Source organism: Petaurus breviceps, unplaced genomic scaffold (genome assembly GCF_028583685.1).
Source record: "Petaurus breviceps papuanus isolate PSGF00001 unplaced genomic scaffold, PetGlider_PUasm1.0 90734, whole genome shotgun sequence".
Taxonomy (NCBI): Eukaryota; Metazoa; Chordata; class Mammalia; order Diprotodontia; family Petauridae; genus Petaurus; species Petaurus breviceps.
The window spans coordinates 872,285-889,540 of record NW_027187327.1 but is presented as its reverse complement, the minus strand read 5'-3'; the positions used below and the strand labels follow the sequence as shown (position 1 = coordinate 889,540).

At 35.0% G+C, this 17,256-nt stretch overlaps 1 protein-coding gene across 1 annotated transcript in view; it reads right to left on the bottom strand.

Moving 5' to 3' along the window:
* The window catches only part of IBTK (inhibitor of Bruton tyrosine kinase), an 86,949-nt gene that overhangs the window by 51,383 nt on the left and 18,310 nt on the right, over positions 1-17,256 (bottom strand). Inside the window, exons 3-10 of the mRNA XM_069066951.1 lie at positions 17,111-17,207; positions 15,901-16,025; positions 13,246-13,356; positions 12,038-12,208; positions 10,701-10,818; positions 10,418-10,598; positions 8,261-8,384; positions 2,116-2,293 (exon numbers count right to left, since the gene is read on the bottom strand). Coding sequence (XP_068923052.1) covers positions 2,116-2,293; positions 8,261-8,384; positions 10,418-10,598; positions 10,701-10,818; positions 12,038-12,208; positions 13,246-13,356; positions 15,901-16,025; positions 17,111-17,207 — 1,105 coding nt within the window. The remainder of the gene's footprint in view (positions 1-2,115; positions 2,294-8,260; positions 8,385-10,417; positions 10,599-10,700; positions 10,819-12,037; positions 12,209-13,245; positions 13,357-15,900; positions 16,026-17,110; positions 17,208-17,256) is intronic.

Below are 17,256 nucleotides of genomic sequence, written 5' to 3'. Positions count from 1 at the left end.
GGAAGAGCTTAGCTGTACTACTTTAACTTACTTCACCATCTTGGCTGCAACCACTAGCATAATCTTTAAAAAACCAAACTCACCTTCATGCCATATTAAGATATCAACCAAGACTTTAGAGCAATACAAAATAACAATGGTAAAACTATATATAGCATTTCAGTGGGTCAACTATGCTTGATCATGCACTGCAGAACGCTACAGATAATCCCAAATAACTTATAATAAAATGTAATTCACATTTAGTTTTGACATCTAAGCAATGCCCTATTTAGCTATATCTACTTCATTAAAAAAAAAAAAACCACCAGAGAAAAAGGTGGTGACCACAGGAATTCCTTATCCTTATCTAATGTCACCACTTGGTATTTCCCCTCACCACCTCTCTCCATATGCTACACCACTGCACCAGTCCGTCTCTTTTTCCCCACTCTGATACTAGTCTTTCCATCTTGAATCAAATCAAGATCAGAGTGGGGTTTGAGGAGTCAGGTCCAATTGTGGCAAGGAGTGAACACAGTAGCTGCTTTACTTTGTCCCCTCTACTGCCACTTCCCTTAATCCCAGTAGTAGCCCCAGCTACATTACATTCCATCTTCTGATGCCCCATTTAGAGGCCTCATGAGACAAATTAAATGACTTGAATAGCCTGAACCCTATTAACTCAGAAACTAACCTTCCTTCAGTATTTTGTGCAGAAGTACCAATTTAATTCTTATTAGTGACTTCCTTTTAGAGCTTTGTTAATTCCATTTACAATCTGAATAGTCATTAGAAAATGTTACAAGTTTAGTATGTGACACTTCCTAAAGCAGTCCAGGGAAAGTGAAATAAACATACCAATTTCTAAGGCTTGTAAATAATTGATAAGGAAACATGCCAGAATACCAAGGATTCCTTCTAATGGGAAGTCCTAACCATATGACCCCAACAAACTGACATCCCAGTTCCTGGTCTTTATCACCACCACCTCTCCCCAAACACCCTACAGTTCCTTTCCTGTTGAAATATTTTCCCCAAACTTCAGGAACCGGAACCTGTAACTTGGCGTTGGCAGAGTACCTGCTCTCACTTTTGGGCAGAGCTAAAGAAAGAATGAATCCTTTATTCCATTGTAAAAGAAGGAAGATGTATATCTGACATGCAGAATGCATTTCCCACCAGAAACATCATTCATAATGTAGTTAGCTGTTATGCTTTAGGTACATTATTTGTTAATAAAGAAGTTTTGTGTCAGTCAGCTTAAGAATCTAACTTCTTAACATTGCTTTCATAGGAAAATGAGCTCTAAATACAAAACAATAAAACCAACTTTTAAGACAACCCATTTTCTTAAAGACTATGTGTATGTGTATGACTTTTTCAAGGGTGTTGATTAGCTTAATTTTACATTTTGAGGATAATCTTAAAATTAGTTTCTATTTCCACACTAACTGATAAGACCAAAAAAAAAAATTTAGAATAATGCTGACATGACAAGTCATCTTAGCTTCATTAAGTATATATTTAATGACCTAGCTACCATACAGTTTTTAATGTACGGCCAATTAAAAGCACTCTGCAGATAATTGATAAAGTTGTTAATTTACAAATAAGTAACTATGAACTGACAAAATTATAAAGTAATTTATATTTATCTTATCTCATTTGAATTTTTTCCAAAAAGGAACAAAATCCATTTCTACTTTTTCCATAATAAACTAAGTGCTAACAAAAATGTCACACACAACTGTTTAGTTCTTAAAAAAAAAAAATCCCTTCTATTCTTCAAATAATCTGATCTTGAAGAACACTGAGAAAGGAAGGCAATGTTATTGCTCTGATATATAGAATTTAATAATGTTCAAATACTGGTAAAATTCTACTCTTATTTTGACCTTCCTTCTAGTCAGTGAACAAAACAACAAAAAATTATAGCTTCATGAGCTGCTGGTACATTACAATAAGCAAATAAACAGCCTGAGAAAAATCAAGACCCATTGCATGCATATGCACAAAGGTAAGGAAATGAACAATTTCACTAAAAGTGGAAAATAAGGGAAGAAAGTAAGACCAGTTACAAAACAAGAACCACATATTTTTATGTAAAATAGCCTCTTTTACACATAAACTGACCTTTCTTTTCAGCATTCTTTTTTCCATCTTCAAGCCATTTCCCTGTAAATCCTTCACCATCTTGGGTAACAAACAGTATTTCATTCCTATTCAAAGCAATATCAGACATGAAGACCTGGCGACCATAAGCCCATCGACATTGTTTCATGTAGCTGCTAACTGATTTCCAGCAAAACACCTAGAATAAAACCAAAATTCAATTGGAAAACAAAGAAATACGCCTGCTCAATCAAAATCTAAATTTTATAGGAATTAAAGAAAATGTCTTTGAAAAACTTTAAATAGAATACTCAAATTTTCATTTTAGCATAAAAAGAATACAAAAGGAAGGAAACAAAGAAGGAAGGAGAAAAGAAAGAAGGAAGAGAGGGAGGAAGAAAGGGAAGGAAGGAGTCAAGGAGGCTTCTGGGCTTCATCTCATCATGATAACTTACTATCCATCTCAGTTCTAGTATCCATATGTGTGATGACTTTTTGTGATAAAGTTAGGCTGAGAGCTAGACCACAACCAGCTAGCAAAAGTAAGGAAATATATCCCCAGACTAAGATAAAATCTTTTCTCTGTGACACCTATGTCTGGGCAGAGATCACAGTCCTCTGTCCCAGAAAATTATCAAGCTATTAGCAAAGCCCAAGATTCTCTTTGCCTCAGCAAGGAAATGATTTTGAGCCAGAGCACAAAGTAAGCAAAGAAGGTAAGGTTCTCAAATTTTCTAGCCTTCATGCAATACACATGTCAGCAGCAAAACCTGGAAAGCTTTCTATCTGTGCTTACATTATCAATACTGGAAGGGCTGTGGGAAAACAGAAACACTAACATACTGGTGGAGTACTGAAGTGGTCCAACAACTTGAATTTATGGAATAGTTATTAAACTTCACCTACTGTTTTCTACTCCTGGTCATATGCCACAAAGTCAAAAACATAAATAAAGGTCCTAAGTATCACCAAATATTCATTATAGTACTTTTTGTAGTTGCAAAAATAATTGGAAACAAAGTAAGTATCCATTCACTGGGCATCTAGGTGGCAAAGTAGATAGAATTCCAGACCTGGAGTTAGGAAGACTTGTCTTCCTGAGTTCAAATCTGGTTCCAGACACCTACTAGCTGTGTGACCAACCCTAGACAAGTCACTTAACCTTGTTTCCCTCAGTTTCTTCATCTATCAAATGAGCTGGAGAAGGAAAAGGCAAACTACTCCAGCATCTTTGCCAAGGAAACCCCAAATGGTTTTCCATAAAGAGTCAGACATGACTGAAATGACTGAACAACTCATTAACTAGGGAATAACTGAACTGCCATACATGAATATATTAGAATATGAGTAAGTCATAAGATGCAATGAATAAGGAATTCAAACAACACAGGAAGACAATAAATTGATTTAAGAGAAGTAGAAACAGGCAGACAATGGACACAATAACTATAATAAGCTAATTAATAAACTATGTACCTGCTGTGTTTAAGCACTGCTAGGAATGGGGGATAATACAAATACAAAAAAAAAAAACAGTCTCTGTCCTCAAGGAGTTGGAATTTTATTGGAAGAAATAACATTTACTTATATAAATATATTCAAGATAATCTGTGAATGGGGAGAAGTAATGGGAGCTAGATGGAGTGATCAGAAAATAATTCATGTGACCCTTGACCTGAGGTTTGAAGGAAACTAGGGATTCTAAGAGGATGCAATACATTACAGGAGTAGAATGCAGGCTGGGTAAAGGCATAAGAACACACACTATGAAAAGACAGTCAAAATTGCCAATCTCGGTCCCAGAGAATAAACAATGAAACACATTCATTTCCCTTCTCTTAGTACAGCGGTGAGTTAAACAATGGTAGTAGGATGTTGCATGCACTATCTGGCACATCATTCTGTCAGCTGTTTTTGCTTAACTGTTTTTCTTCACAAAAGGGAGAATTCTATGAGGGCATCAGGGTAAAGGATGGGATACGCTGACAAATACCTATGATGTAAACAACCTAAACTATAAATAATACATCATTTAAAAAGTAAATGGAAAAAAAAGAACAAGACTAATTTATCAGGTCTTTTTTAAAAATGCCAAATGACATAGAAGAATCTTGCTCTAATTATCTATCCTTGGATTGCCTTTATACCTTCTTTTGTATCCCACTCTCAGATAACAAAATATGTTTTATCATGGTAGAAAACAATTTAGTTGGCATAGTACAATGTGGCCAAAATATTATATTTTTCCCCTTGTATGAGGCTGACATTTAATAATAAAAGTACATGTAATTCACAGATTCTTAAAATTGGGTTCATAAACTTGGTTTTTAAAAAATATTTTGGTATTTTATGCACTCAAAAATAGCATTCTAAAAAGGGGTTCAAAGGGTTCACCAGAATGTTAAAAAGGACTGTGTCGAAAAAAAGGTTAAGAACTCTTGTCATAATTAAGTATAATCTTTTTTTTTTAACATCCATGGATCATAGTAGACCACATGTCAAAAGGAAGAGAGAAATAGAAAGTTTAAAAAAAAGTAAGTATGCATAGAGATAACAGGAATTGTATTCTCCATACCAAGCAGTTTCTAAAACACAATCTGTGGATATTTCAAGAGAAAACAATCAACTCATTTGTACTAATGGAAGGAGGGGGGAGAGGAAATTATGGCTAAATCTATATTCAAAAGGCAGTTATACAGAGTCCTAACTGGAGAAAACTTTTCCCTAAATGTATGAAAAATACAAGGTAAAGAAATATCCACAGGACCAAAAAAAAGGGATTGGAGTGCCATCTACTGTCCAAAGTAGATACCGTAAGGTACCTTTAAAAACTGCAATCAACCACATTAAGCCTGTTCCTTCAAATATTCCATCATTTAGGATTAATTAAATGCATAAAATAAAGCGAATCTTTCCAACACTTTTGCTTTCCTTGAAACATTACCACAATTTCTAAGTTAACAGGGAATTTTAGATCAAATTATTAGGAATTCATCTTTGGAATGCAATCAGAAACACATTAATGTATATATGACATTATCACATTTGGCTGAAGCCCCAGATAACTCAAGGAAGGGGCAGTTTATAAAATTGTATACCAAATTCTGAAAAATAGTGCTGGAAAAGAAAGGCTTACTCCCATACCACAAAAGTATTATAGAAAAACTAATCTAGCCCTAGAACATAAAAGAGACAACTTAAAAAAAAAGAAACTCATTTTTACACAATATACCCAGGTAGTATGGTGGGTAGAGTGCCAGGCTTGGAGTCAGAAAGACCCGAGTTCAAATACTACCTCAGACACTTAGCAGCTGTGATCCTAGACAAGTCATTTAATCTCTGTCTTCCTCAATTTCCTCATCTGTAAAAATGGGGATAATGATAATAATAATACCTACCTCCCAGGGCTGTTGTGAGGATCAAGTGAGATAAGAGAACAACACACACAATGTGTGGCACTGTTATATAAATGTTAGCACACCTGAGCTAGATAGCTGCACAAGGGTTAAACATTCTTCTGAGCTGAAGTGAGGACTTCAGCGCTCTCCCACAGAAACAAAAAAATCACCTTGTCTCCTATACACTACTTCATGGAAGAGATAAGAGGTTATTTTATCTACTTATAAAAGCCAGGTTGTTTTTTTTTAAATAATTTTTAAGCAATCAGGGTTAAGTAACTTACTCAAGGTTACACGGCCAGGTGTTTCTGGGTGGGTGCTAAGTGTCTGAGCCCGGGATTCGATCTCCAGGTCTTCTCAACACTGGAGCCGGTGCTCTTACTTGCTGTGCTACCTGGCCGCCCCCAAAGCCAGGTTTTTAATCAAACATCCTCTCTAGATCTTTTGGTAATTTTGGCTTTTCTCTCAACAGTTAATACAGTACCTGGCACACACTTAATATTTATGGACTGACATTGTTTGGTTGCTTTCTTACTGATGTAATAAGAAAACCTTTGAAACTCAGGTCCTGGAGCCAGTAAGGTTCAATAAGGGACATTTTATTGGTTTACAAAGAGACCAGTCCATTCCTAGAATGGAAGATCATAAAGAACAACTATACCAGGAATCAGTATGAAGAAAATGTGCATTTTTAAGTTACACTTCATACTGTTTGTTTACTATATAGTCAACCAGAGCTAGGTAATCAATAAACATTTGCTAACTGAACTCATCCTTCTCAAGTTAGGTCTCCAGATATATTCTAAATGTATATAGTCCAAATGTAATTCCAAAACTAAGTGCAAAAGAATTCTAATTCAAATGTTATTTTGGTTTATTCCTGATTCTTTTCTCTTTCCCTTCATTACTGGAAATAATTTAGAACATTTATCAGGAAGTATTTTGAACTCTGACTCCATAGATTTCATTTGAATACAAAACTGAAAAACAAAGTTGAGTATATACCAAAAATATGCCAGTAGATGGAGCCATAAGGTTAGTACTTCAACTTTTAAAACTCCAGACTACAAAAATAGATAATCCTAAAATGTGCTTTACTTCCATTATCAGAGAAAAAAAGGCTATATGAAATTACAGAACAAATCATTCTCCAGTAACTATAACTTTCTCAGTGTCATTCATGTAAAATATACATGTGTGAATATATAGTAGGAGTGTGAGTATGTGTGTGGGTGTGCACGCGCACACATGCACGCACCTTACATATTTATCAATGGCATTCCCTGAACTGGTTTACAAACATTTTAGCTCAGAGAACAAAAATCAATATTCTGCCTATTTAAAAGAAAATAGGGATATTTTTCCTACTTTCCTTGCACTTATTCTAAGGAACTAACTTGAATTCCATACATGAAAGGGTGTACGGAATAATGAATGCAGCTGGCTTTAGGTCCTTCCTCTGACATATAACAGCTGATGATGGGCATGTCACTTAACCACTCAGTGCTCTAGGTCAGTGATGTCTCAAGTGTGCCTAAGATTAAAATATGACTGGGAAATATTTAACAAAATAAAAGACATATAACATTTCAAATTAAATCACTATGTAGCATTCAGGGATCTTTATATACAGATTAGTGGTCCCTATTTCTATTTGAGTTTGATACCACTGTTCTAGGTAACTTTAAAATATAAATCTTAGACAAGATTTTGACAGAGGTGGTGCCAATGTGAATTTGTAGTTTCTTTATCTGGAGGTTCTTTATATCAATAAAATCACAGGTCTAATACTTATTTCCTATCAATATGTTTGTACCTCTATATATGCATGTAATGTGTCTGTGTGCACATACTGCTCCGGCAGGCCTCACCAACGTAGTAACGCTGGGTAAAAACATAGCAATAATCTATATGCCATCCATCAGAAGACCAGCTTAGCTAAGGTCAAAAAGGCTCAGCAAAAGGCAAGCCTCTAAGAGATGAATCTGTTAGGCTAGCACAACTCATGAAGACCTTTTCCTAAACTATGGAGGTGTTACAATCAACATAGGTAGAAGAAATATTCATGTCTATGAAATCAAGAAAGTTATGAAGTATTGAAATAAATGTATTTACTAAGTCAAGAATAAAAAGTAAAGAGAAAAAGAATCATAGCATCATAGATGTAGAGCTAGAAAGGACCTTAGAACTCACCTAGTACCATTCACTCACTTTCTGGATAAGGAAGCAGTCCCAGAAAAGTTAAGGGATATTTATTCAAATTTACATGGGCAGAAAGTAACAAAGCAAAGATTCAAACCCATGTCCCTGACTTCAAATCCAACATTCTTTTTACAGCAACAAACTGCCTTCAAATTTTTATGGGTTTTTTTCCCCAGAGCTACCAATTTATAATTTTTGCATTTAAAAAGGTTATGTTAAATGCTGTTTTGTATTTATGGAATTATTCTAATTTAGGCAAGGCTTCAACTTGGCTTTCAGGGAATCACATTCAAAATGACTACAATTATTCCATTCTATAAGAAAGCAAAAAGACTTTTAAATTAGGATTTAACAAAGCAGTACTAAGTAATATAATACCACTAGCAAAAGTTTATCTAGATGTAATCATAGTTCCTTTCAAATATCATCCCCCTAATTATGCAATATTCAATTCCAAAGTAATTTAAGGAGACAATATTTTTTAAAAACCAAATACACAAACCCTTAGATATTTTTATTTATCCATATATGTCTAGTTATAAAAGAGACTACCTATATATACTTACTCTCCCAGCTTCATCCAGTGCAAGAATACAAATTTTTTGACCTCCATTTTCTTTCAGATGCTGAGGATCAACCTTATATTCCATATGTCCCCCACATACAAGAACCTTTTTCAAGTTGAGCTGCCTAAGCGAATAGAAGAGTAACAGATTAGCATTCCCCAGAAAAGAAAATGCTTAATTTTATAGAACTGCCTAGTATAGCAATGAGTAGTAGCAAACTGAAATGATACAAAATTGTGAAGTGACCAAAGATTGGCTTAGTTATACACAGCCTCCTCTTTCTAAGTTTGATTCCCCTTCTACTGTGCTTCCACCTACCTTACCTGGGCCCTCAACAAGTAGCCAATGTTTTCCTATTCTCTTTCCCTAATCCTCTACCAAAACCTTAATTTAATAAACTCATTCACACTAAAGTATAAAAGACTGATGAAGCTTAACATATTCAAACTTAAAGCATTTCAACAAATTAAAAAGTCAAATTAACAAAACCACAAAGTACTATGCATTCTAGTATCATTTCACAAATAAAGAAGTATTTTTTGAATAGCAAGAACCATCCTGGTGCCTCCCACTCCCCCACCATCTATGGAAGATAAATTCCCAGGTCCTACATCTCTCATCTCTATGATTCAGAGTTGAAATGTGCTGAGGGGAAATTTTTTCTTACTCATAACTTTGCCACTACTCTCATCTCTGTCTATCTCAGCCATATAACTGTACACTCCATATCCCCCTCTACCATTCTATTCCATTGCATCCTCTGAAGTCTCATTACACTATTGATAAACCTCCTTTCATTTTAAGCTTCTTCCCTTTATACACCTGACATTTTCTTGTGCTAATGAAAACCAGGGAAATAATATATCCCTGGCAATCCTTTTAATCAATCATCTACTATGTGCTAGGCACTGTACTACGCTCTAGGCTCCTGCTGTCAATATACTTGAGTGTTCGTTCTCTGAGTCAGGGTATCCTCACTCCCACTCCAGGCTGTACCTCTACAGGTGAGACTCAGCAAACAATCAACTTTTGTGATTCACTCTACTTGTCTGAATTCCCATTATAGGCACACTGTTTATTCCCACATATTCTTCACTGTTTCTCAAACAATGGAAAAATTAATAGTTTCTATGCCTCCAAACAAATCTAAGTAATAGCCAGTTGGAGAACAAAAAAATCTATATTAATGTAAGACAGAAAACATACTATTTAGACATGAATTATGGGGGTGAAAGAAATCATATTAGATCATAATATAAAACTAGAAGGGACCTCAGAAGCCATCTAGTACAATTCTCCCATTTTATAGATGAGGAAAATGAAGCCCAAGGAGGTTAAATAACTTGTCCAAGATCACGCTACAAGTAAGTATCAGATTTAGGTTTTGAATACAGATCCTCTGACTCAAAAGCTAGATGTTCTTATTTGCTGTTGACAAGTCAACAAACAGTAGTAGAAGTCTATATAAAAAATTAAGAATGATATGGAAATGTATAAGAAAACAATGTAACATTTCAAAAGTTGCAGCCAAAAACAAGAATATCAAAGACAAAGACTGTCCAACTGATGACTTTCACCTTCTTATTCTAAAAATGCCCACTGTCCTCATCAAGCCACTAAAAATAACAAAAACCAGTGGTTGGATATCTGATTTTTCTGCTATTATGCTATTCAACACACTAAGAGAACCAAAAAGCAGAAGTACCCACATGCCACGTAAGAAAAGAAGTAGATATAACTGGGATAGCAGGTTCTAAACAGCTAGCTAGAAACAAGTTAAAGAGTGGAGGGGATGGAGTGGGCTTAAGAACAGAGAGGAAAAGAGTTTGCAAGGAATATACGACACTTAATGAAGAAGTGTTTGGAGTCAGAAACAAAGGAGACTGGAATTTGTTGCTAAGGAAGAAAGGGAATCAGAATTAGGGACAGAAGGCTTAAATATACCACTCTGGAAAACAAGATTGCTTTGATAGATATGGCTTAGGAGGAAACGGCAGCAATGGGGTCACATACCCAAGGCATGTTCATATGCATACACACACACACATACACACACACACACCCTGCTCGTTCACAATCAAATTTTAAAAACCCAATTTCTAAAGTCATAGAGAGAAAAGAAACGAAAAGCTCTTCTTTAAACAGGTAAACACATACTTTGAAGCCATCTTCTTGCACTGATAATCAGCAAGTAAATAAATATCTCCTTTCTTTGTAACACATACTGTAGCACCATCACTTGCAGCAACCAAGGACACAGTGACATCTTTATGATGCAGAGCTGAGACTTGCCGGGGAGACGTTACACACTTTTCTCCATTGGGATCTAGTAAATATCCTATGGAGGATTGAATAAATCAAGTATATTATAAAATATTTTTGAAGGTTTGGGAATTATTTCAAATTCTAATTTCATGTATTATTAATAAAAATCTCTCACCTAGTTGTCCACCATTTAGTCCCATAGTATAAACAGCTTCTTTAGTCCACAGCACTGTATGGAATCTGCCTGCAGCCACTCCAATAATTGTTCTCCCTTTCAGATTTTTTGCCTGAATCTAGGCATAAAAACAAATGATATCTGTGGCAAGTATGTGTTCATTTTTATTTAACATTTAAGAGTCAATAAAATGATTCAAGTATGGAATTTTATGGCTATTATGGTTAAAAAGTAGTTGAACAGAAAATTAAGATTCACTTAACTAAGTGAATCTTAATTTATCTGTAACAAGAAAAAAGTCTTTATCTCAAAATTTGATTCCCTTCATTAAGTCTAAATTTTAACATTTATCAGTTTACTTAAGCAATCTGTAACAAGAAAAACAAATATAATGCCCTTACCTAGAAACATGCTTCCTTTAATAAATCTGAACTTTAGCATTTATCTTATATTAGTCATTTGCAGTCAAATGCATAAGCTTTCATTTTATTCAAAATATTTACAAAGGTTTGTTATATGAACTAAGATCTAGTAAAACTGTATAATTATATAATGTTCAACTTTCCTGGGTCCTAAGCTTCTTTTGCTAGCAGAGGCTATTTAAGCAGAACACTAAATGCATACTAGAACAATAGACTATAATTTGGAGTTTTGTAGGTCTAGAAAGCATTTGATCATGAACAGATTTCATTTACTGATCTATTTGGTATTAATAATAATGCTAATAACATTTACCTATCACTTGAAAGTTTACAAAATGCTTTACATATATAATCCCATTTGAATCTTTATAATACAGAGTACAATAAACATTTGTTAAGCATTTACTATGTTCCAGGCACTAAATTAAGTGGTGGATATCAAATAAGAAGAAAAAAGTCTCTGCCCTAATGGAATACACACACACACACACACACACACACACACACACGCATGCACGCACGCACGCACGCACGCACGCACGCACGCACACCTGCCTGCCTCACAAAATCCTTATCTGGCAGATGAAGAAACTGAAACGTAGCAAAATTAAGTAACTTGCCCATGGTTTTTAACCCAGGTCTTTCTGACTCTGAATATAGCAATCTAGTAAGATATCCACTTTTTGATTTAAAAAATAAATAAAAACAAAGTCACATATAACACCAACTTTGAAGTCTAGCACAGGGAAAGACCAGTTCACAAATCTGGTAATATATTATTATAAAATTTTAATATCTATTAATATTTACACATGTAAATGAAATGCTGATTAGCAATATTGAAAACAATAATAAGCTTCTGTCTTAGTATCTGACTTTTTAATCATTATTGTTGAAAACTAAGCATAATTTTACCTGTCTTGGTACACTGCACCTTGCTGGTGAAGGAGTAATACCCAACTGATGGAAAGTATTTAGACCAAAAGTATAAACACCTCCTTCTTCAGTTAAAACAATCGTGTGATCCTTAGCAGCTGCCACTTGGGAGCAGTTATGACCAATTAGCCCTTCTACTAGCCTAGGGACCTAAAATACAAAGGATTATTAAATTTATTATCACATTATTCCTTCTAGGGTAAAAATGAAATAACTATAGGTGAGAGAGTCCAAAATAAAATCCATAAATTGCTCATTTCTCCACAAAGTAAATGCTCCCTTTCCTCACCAGAGATAACAGTTTGTAAAGGAATGGGTACTTGTTCCTTTAGGACAAAATCATGCAAACTACTTAAATGAAACAACTCAACCAATATTTACTTAGCACTTAGTATCTATATTAGTTATTTAAGAACAAAGGGAGATCTCTAGCTAAAGTCTTCATTGGGGTGTGAAAACAATAGTATACCACAGCACTCATAATATTTATAAGTGCCTTTTCAATCACAGTCACCAGTCAGAGCTCAAAAAATACTGACATACCTACTGACCCTGGACTAACATCCCCACAAAAACACTGACTCAAGGAGATATAAATAGAAGCACTGTAAAACTTTGGAGACTATAGTTTCTTTTTATGTCACCTTTCCTTCTTTCCATCTTATAACAGATTGTAAAATAGGCCAAAGGAAAAATTTTTTCAAATGACTTTTAAGGAAAAAGATTTTTAATTTTGAAAACTAAAAAATAAATTTTATGTGATCGCACTGACAAACTCATTGATTATGAAATTAGGCAGAAAAAGAATAAAATGTGAGGTTTTATAAGGAAACAGTAACCTAAATTATTTAACTGGAATATTTAGGGGTTGGAGTAATCTTGTTAACTCTGGGTTAAACAAAAACTTATTGTTTCAAATTCTTGCTGAAAATATATAACATACACCTTCATCTGACAAGTAATAAGCACATGAACCATAATAAATATAATTTTCTTAGATGAATAAGGATTTTATGTCATTTTTCATTATGTTTGAATACATGCTCTTAAACTATAGTTAATTTGTTTTAGTATATTCCTGATTTTATTTGGGCTTGTTATGCTTTTTCCTAAACATGAAGATCCAAGTTAATTAACGTCTTATAAGACAGAAAAAAATTATGCATTAAAATTGTTTTTCAAAATACCAGGCATGTTTGTTCATCTCCATGGCCTAGGCGTCCTCCTTGACCATGACCACAGGTGTAAACTTGCCCTTTCTGAGACAGAAAAACTGAATGAAATGTACAAAGTACCACCTATAAGAGGGGAAAAAGAATTTTATTAAAGATCTTATAAATATAACATCCTTCTTAGTTATAAAGGGAACTTAAAATCCTCAATCAACAAGCTTTTATTAACCACCTATTTGCTAGGTACTAGTCATACAAAGAAAAAAGCAAATAGTATCAGCCCCCAAGGAACTTAAATTCTCCAAGGGAAAACAACTCATACACATATAAATACATACAAAGTACAAAAGCTGAGGTGATAGGGAAAGGCCTCCAGTAGAAAGTGATGCAAGCTGTTTTGAAAGGAGCTAGGGATTTTAAAAGGCAGCAGTGAGCAGGGAGCCTAGAATACTAGGCTTTGGGGACAGTGTACTCAAAGGCACAGTGCTTGGCACATTGTATATGATTAAATGCTTTTTCATTCCTTCATGGCTACATGAGATGAGATGCAGTATGTGAAAAACAGAAGGAAGATTAAGAGGAGCAATGTAAAATCAGCTTTGAAAAGTGGGCTGGAATCAGAGTGTGAAAGGCTTTAAAAGCCAACAAGAAGAGTTTGTAAGTAATCCTAAAGGCAATAAAGGGACACTGCTACTTTTCAACAGATGAGTAACATTGTCAGATCTATTTTTTAGAAATATGATTTTGGCAGCTATGACCAGTAGTGAGGTGAGGGGAAAGACCTGAAACACTTTTATTCTTAAGAATCGAAGTAGTTTTCTTTTGTTCTTTGTATTATGGTTGCTTCAAGTTTTGAAAAGGGTGGTTTTATTTCTTTTTCTTTATTCTGTCTCGGAGAACTTGGAAAATATTTCTTCCCCCAGGGACCCTCTTCTGTCTCTGTGATTTTCTATGAAGTTTGAAAAACTCTGTTTTCTGCCTAACCAAGAATTCCAACAAACTCAAAACACCCTCATCTGATCCATTCATCTCCACTAGTTATTATCCCGTATTTCTCTTTCCTGTAGTTACTAAATTCCTCAGGAGGACAATTTATCATCTATGTCTCCACTTTCTTTCCTCTCATTCTCTTAACTCTATAATTTTTTTTTACTTCATTATTTATTCAATTAAAACCGCTCTTTCTCTGAAGTTACCAATGATCTCCTAGCTGCAAAATCTGACAGACTTTTCTCAATTATCTCCCTTCTGGACTTCTCTGCAGCCTCTGACACTGTCAATCAACCTTTCTCGTTGATACTCTCTTCTCCCTAGGGTTTCTATGACACTACTCTAGCCAGTTCTCTTCCTACTTGTCTTGACTGTTGCTTCTCATTCTCCTTTGCTGACTCTTCATTCAGGTCATACCTAAAGGGGGTGTCTCCCAGGCTTCTACCCTAAGTCTTCTTCTCTTCTCCCTCTATACAATTTCACTTGGTGATGCCATCAGCTTACATAGATTCAATTATCTCTATGCTGATCTAGTCCTAACCTTTTTCTTAACCTCCAGATTCCCATCTCTAATTGCCTATTAGATATCTCAAACTGCATGTGCCATAGACAATTTAACATGTTCAAAACTGAATTCATTATCTTTCCCCTAGAACCCTCCCCCCTCTGCCAAATATCCCTTTTATTTTCAAGGGTACCACCATCAACCCCAACACCCAGGTTCAGAACTAACTGTATTCCGGACTCCCCACTCTCTCTCATCTCCCATATTCAATCTGTTGATTTTACTTCCATAACAACTCTCAAATATACATCCTCTCCTCTGACACTGCCACCTCAGAACTTATCACCTCCCATCTGAATTACTACAACAGCCTTTTGAGTCATCTCCCTGACAAGTCTCTCCCCATTCTAGTTCATCCTCCAGTCAGTTGTCAAAAGCAATCTTCCTACAGTATAAGTCTGACCATGTCATTCTCCCTTTCCCTCTCCCCTCAACAAACTCCAGTGGCTCCCTATCATCTCCAGGATCAAATATAAAATTTTCTGGTTAGCATTCAGAAGCCCTTCATAACCTAGCTCCCTCCTTACCTTTCTAGTTTTCTTATTTTCTATTCACCTCACAATCTACAATCCAATGACAGGGGCCTCCCTGCTGTTCCTCAACACATTGTTATCTCCCAACTCTAAGCATTTTCCCTGACTGTCCCCCATGCCTAGAACTCTCTCCCTTCTTATCTTCACCTCCTGGCTTCCCTCAAGTACCAGCTAATGTACTAGCTTCAAAGCCTCAATGATTTAATTTGCCTAAATAAGAGGAAATATAATCAAGTTAAGTGCTAAAAAAAAGAACTTATTAATATAGAACTTATTTCTGCATGAAAACATATTACTAAGCTATTCAATATTAATCTAAATAAAAACCTAAATTATCAATCAGATTTAGCTGCTGCTTTTTAGGATACCAGAAGAATTAAATGTTATACTACAAAATACCTGCTTGGGGAGCAGCTTACTATGGCACAGTAAATAGAGCACTATCCCTGGAGTCAGGAGGACCTGAGCTTAAATTCGGCCTCAGACACTTGATACTTACTAGCTATGTAACCTTGGGCAACTCACAACCCCAACTGCCTTGGCTTCCCCCCTCCAAAAAAGACCCTCCAAAATAAAAAATACCTGCTTGATATAAATTCCAGTTCTGGAGAACAGATCCACCAGCTCAGGATGATGCTTACTCTTTTGGCTTCCATGACCCAGGGTAAAATTTATGTTATTTCCCCAAGTGTAGACATCTGTAGGATCTAAGATGAAAATGTGTGTCCATTTTACAAACAATAAAGGCTTACTTTTATTAACATTGATAACTGTAAGCATATTTAACTTCACTAATTTAAACATGTAAAACAAAACTAAAAGTGGAGAATATGACCATATTTATAAAAATGTTTTCAACATGTTTGAATGATTAGATTATTAAGATCATCTATGATCATACTGTTCCAAATAGAGAAGAACCTTAAATTAACCAATGCAGATGGAATTCAATACGAGTTACTGCGGAAATCCTCACTTTCAACAAGTTTTTTCTTTTGTAAATGTGAAACTACATGAGGATTAATATTAGAGCATTACAGTCTAGATTTGTGATATAAATCTTTAGTCTCAATTTTGTGGGGTTAACCAGGCCTTATGATAGAATTATGTCTGTTTTTTAGATGTTTCATTTATAGGGACTGAAGTTTGCGTCCCAGATGGTGGTAGTACCTACAATGGTGGAAATACTTTAGCCATCAAAGCAACTATAGCTCAGTACTAGAGGTAGGAGGGAAAATGGGAAAAGTGATATACTTATTTTCATTCTTTTTTTGCGCAGTTTTCATTCAGTTCCTTCCCTGTTTATCAGATGAAAAGCATACAACCTCTCCTTTTCCCCTCGATCACTCCCAAAGCAAGAAGAAAACAAATTACACTGGCATTATCGTCCATATTGGTAGGTACAGCCATGTTCATTCTTTCTCTACCTTCTTCCCTTTATGCTAAACTGTTTATCGCTCACATATTCAATTGTTACTTTTCCCCTCAAGATCAGATCTCACTCTAAATGTATATCTAAAAGGTAACAAATGCAGAATGGAACAAAATAACATAAAAACCACCACTATGAGTAATTCTTGTAGATGTTTATATCAAAACCCCAAATACACATTTTCAAGAGTATATTGCTAGGAATAAAAAATAAAAAGGTCCCCCATAATATACCTGTCTGGATCTCAATTTCCTCATCTGAAAAATGAGAGAGGGAGTCAACTAGATAACCTTTCAGGTCTTTTCCAGTTCTAAATCTATGAAACTATGAAGAACATGTGTTCATAAGAATATATCTTACCAGTATTCTTGAATACTACATGGGCTGGTCTGTCCTTCATTACAAGATCCAAAGCTGATAAACCTTCTTTATCCTGGATATACAAACTAACACCATGCTAAAGGGGGTAAAAATCTTATATCAGAGCTTTACCTATAATCAACTTT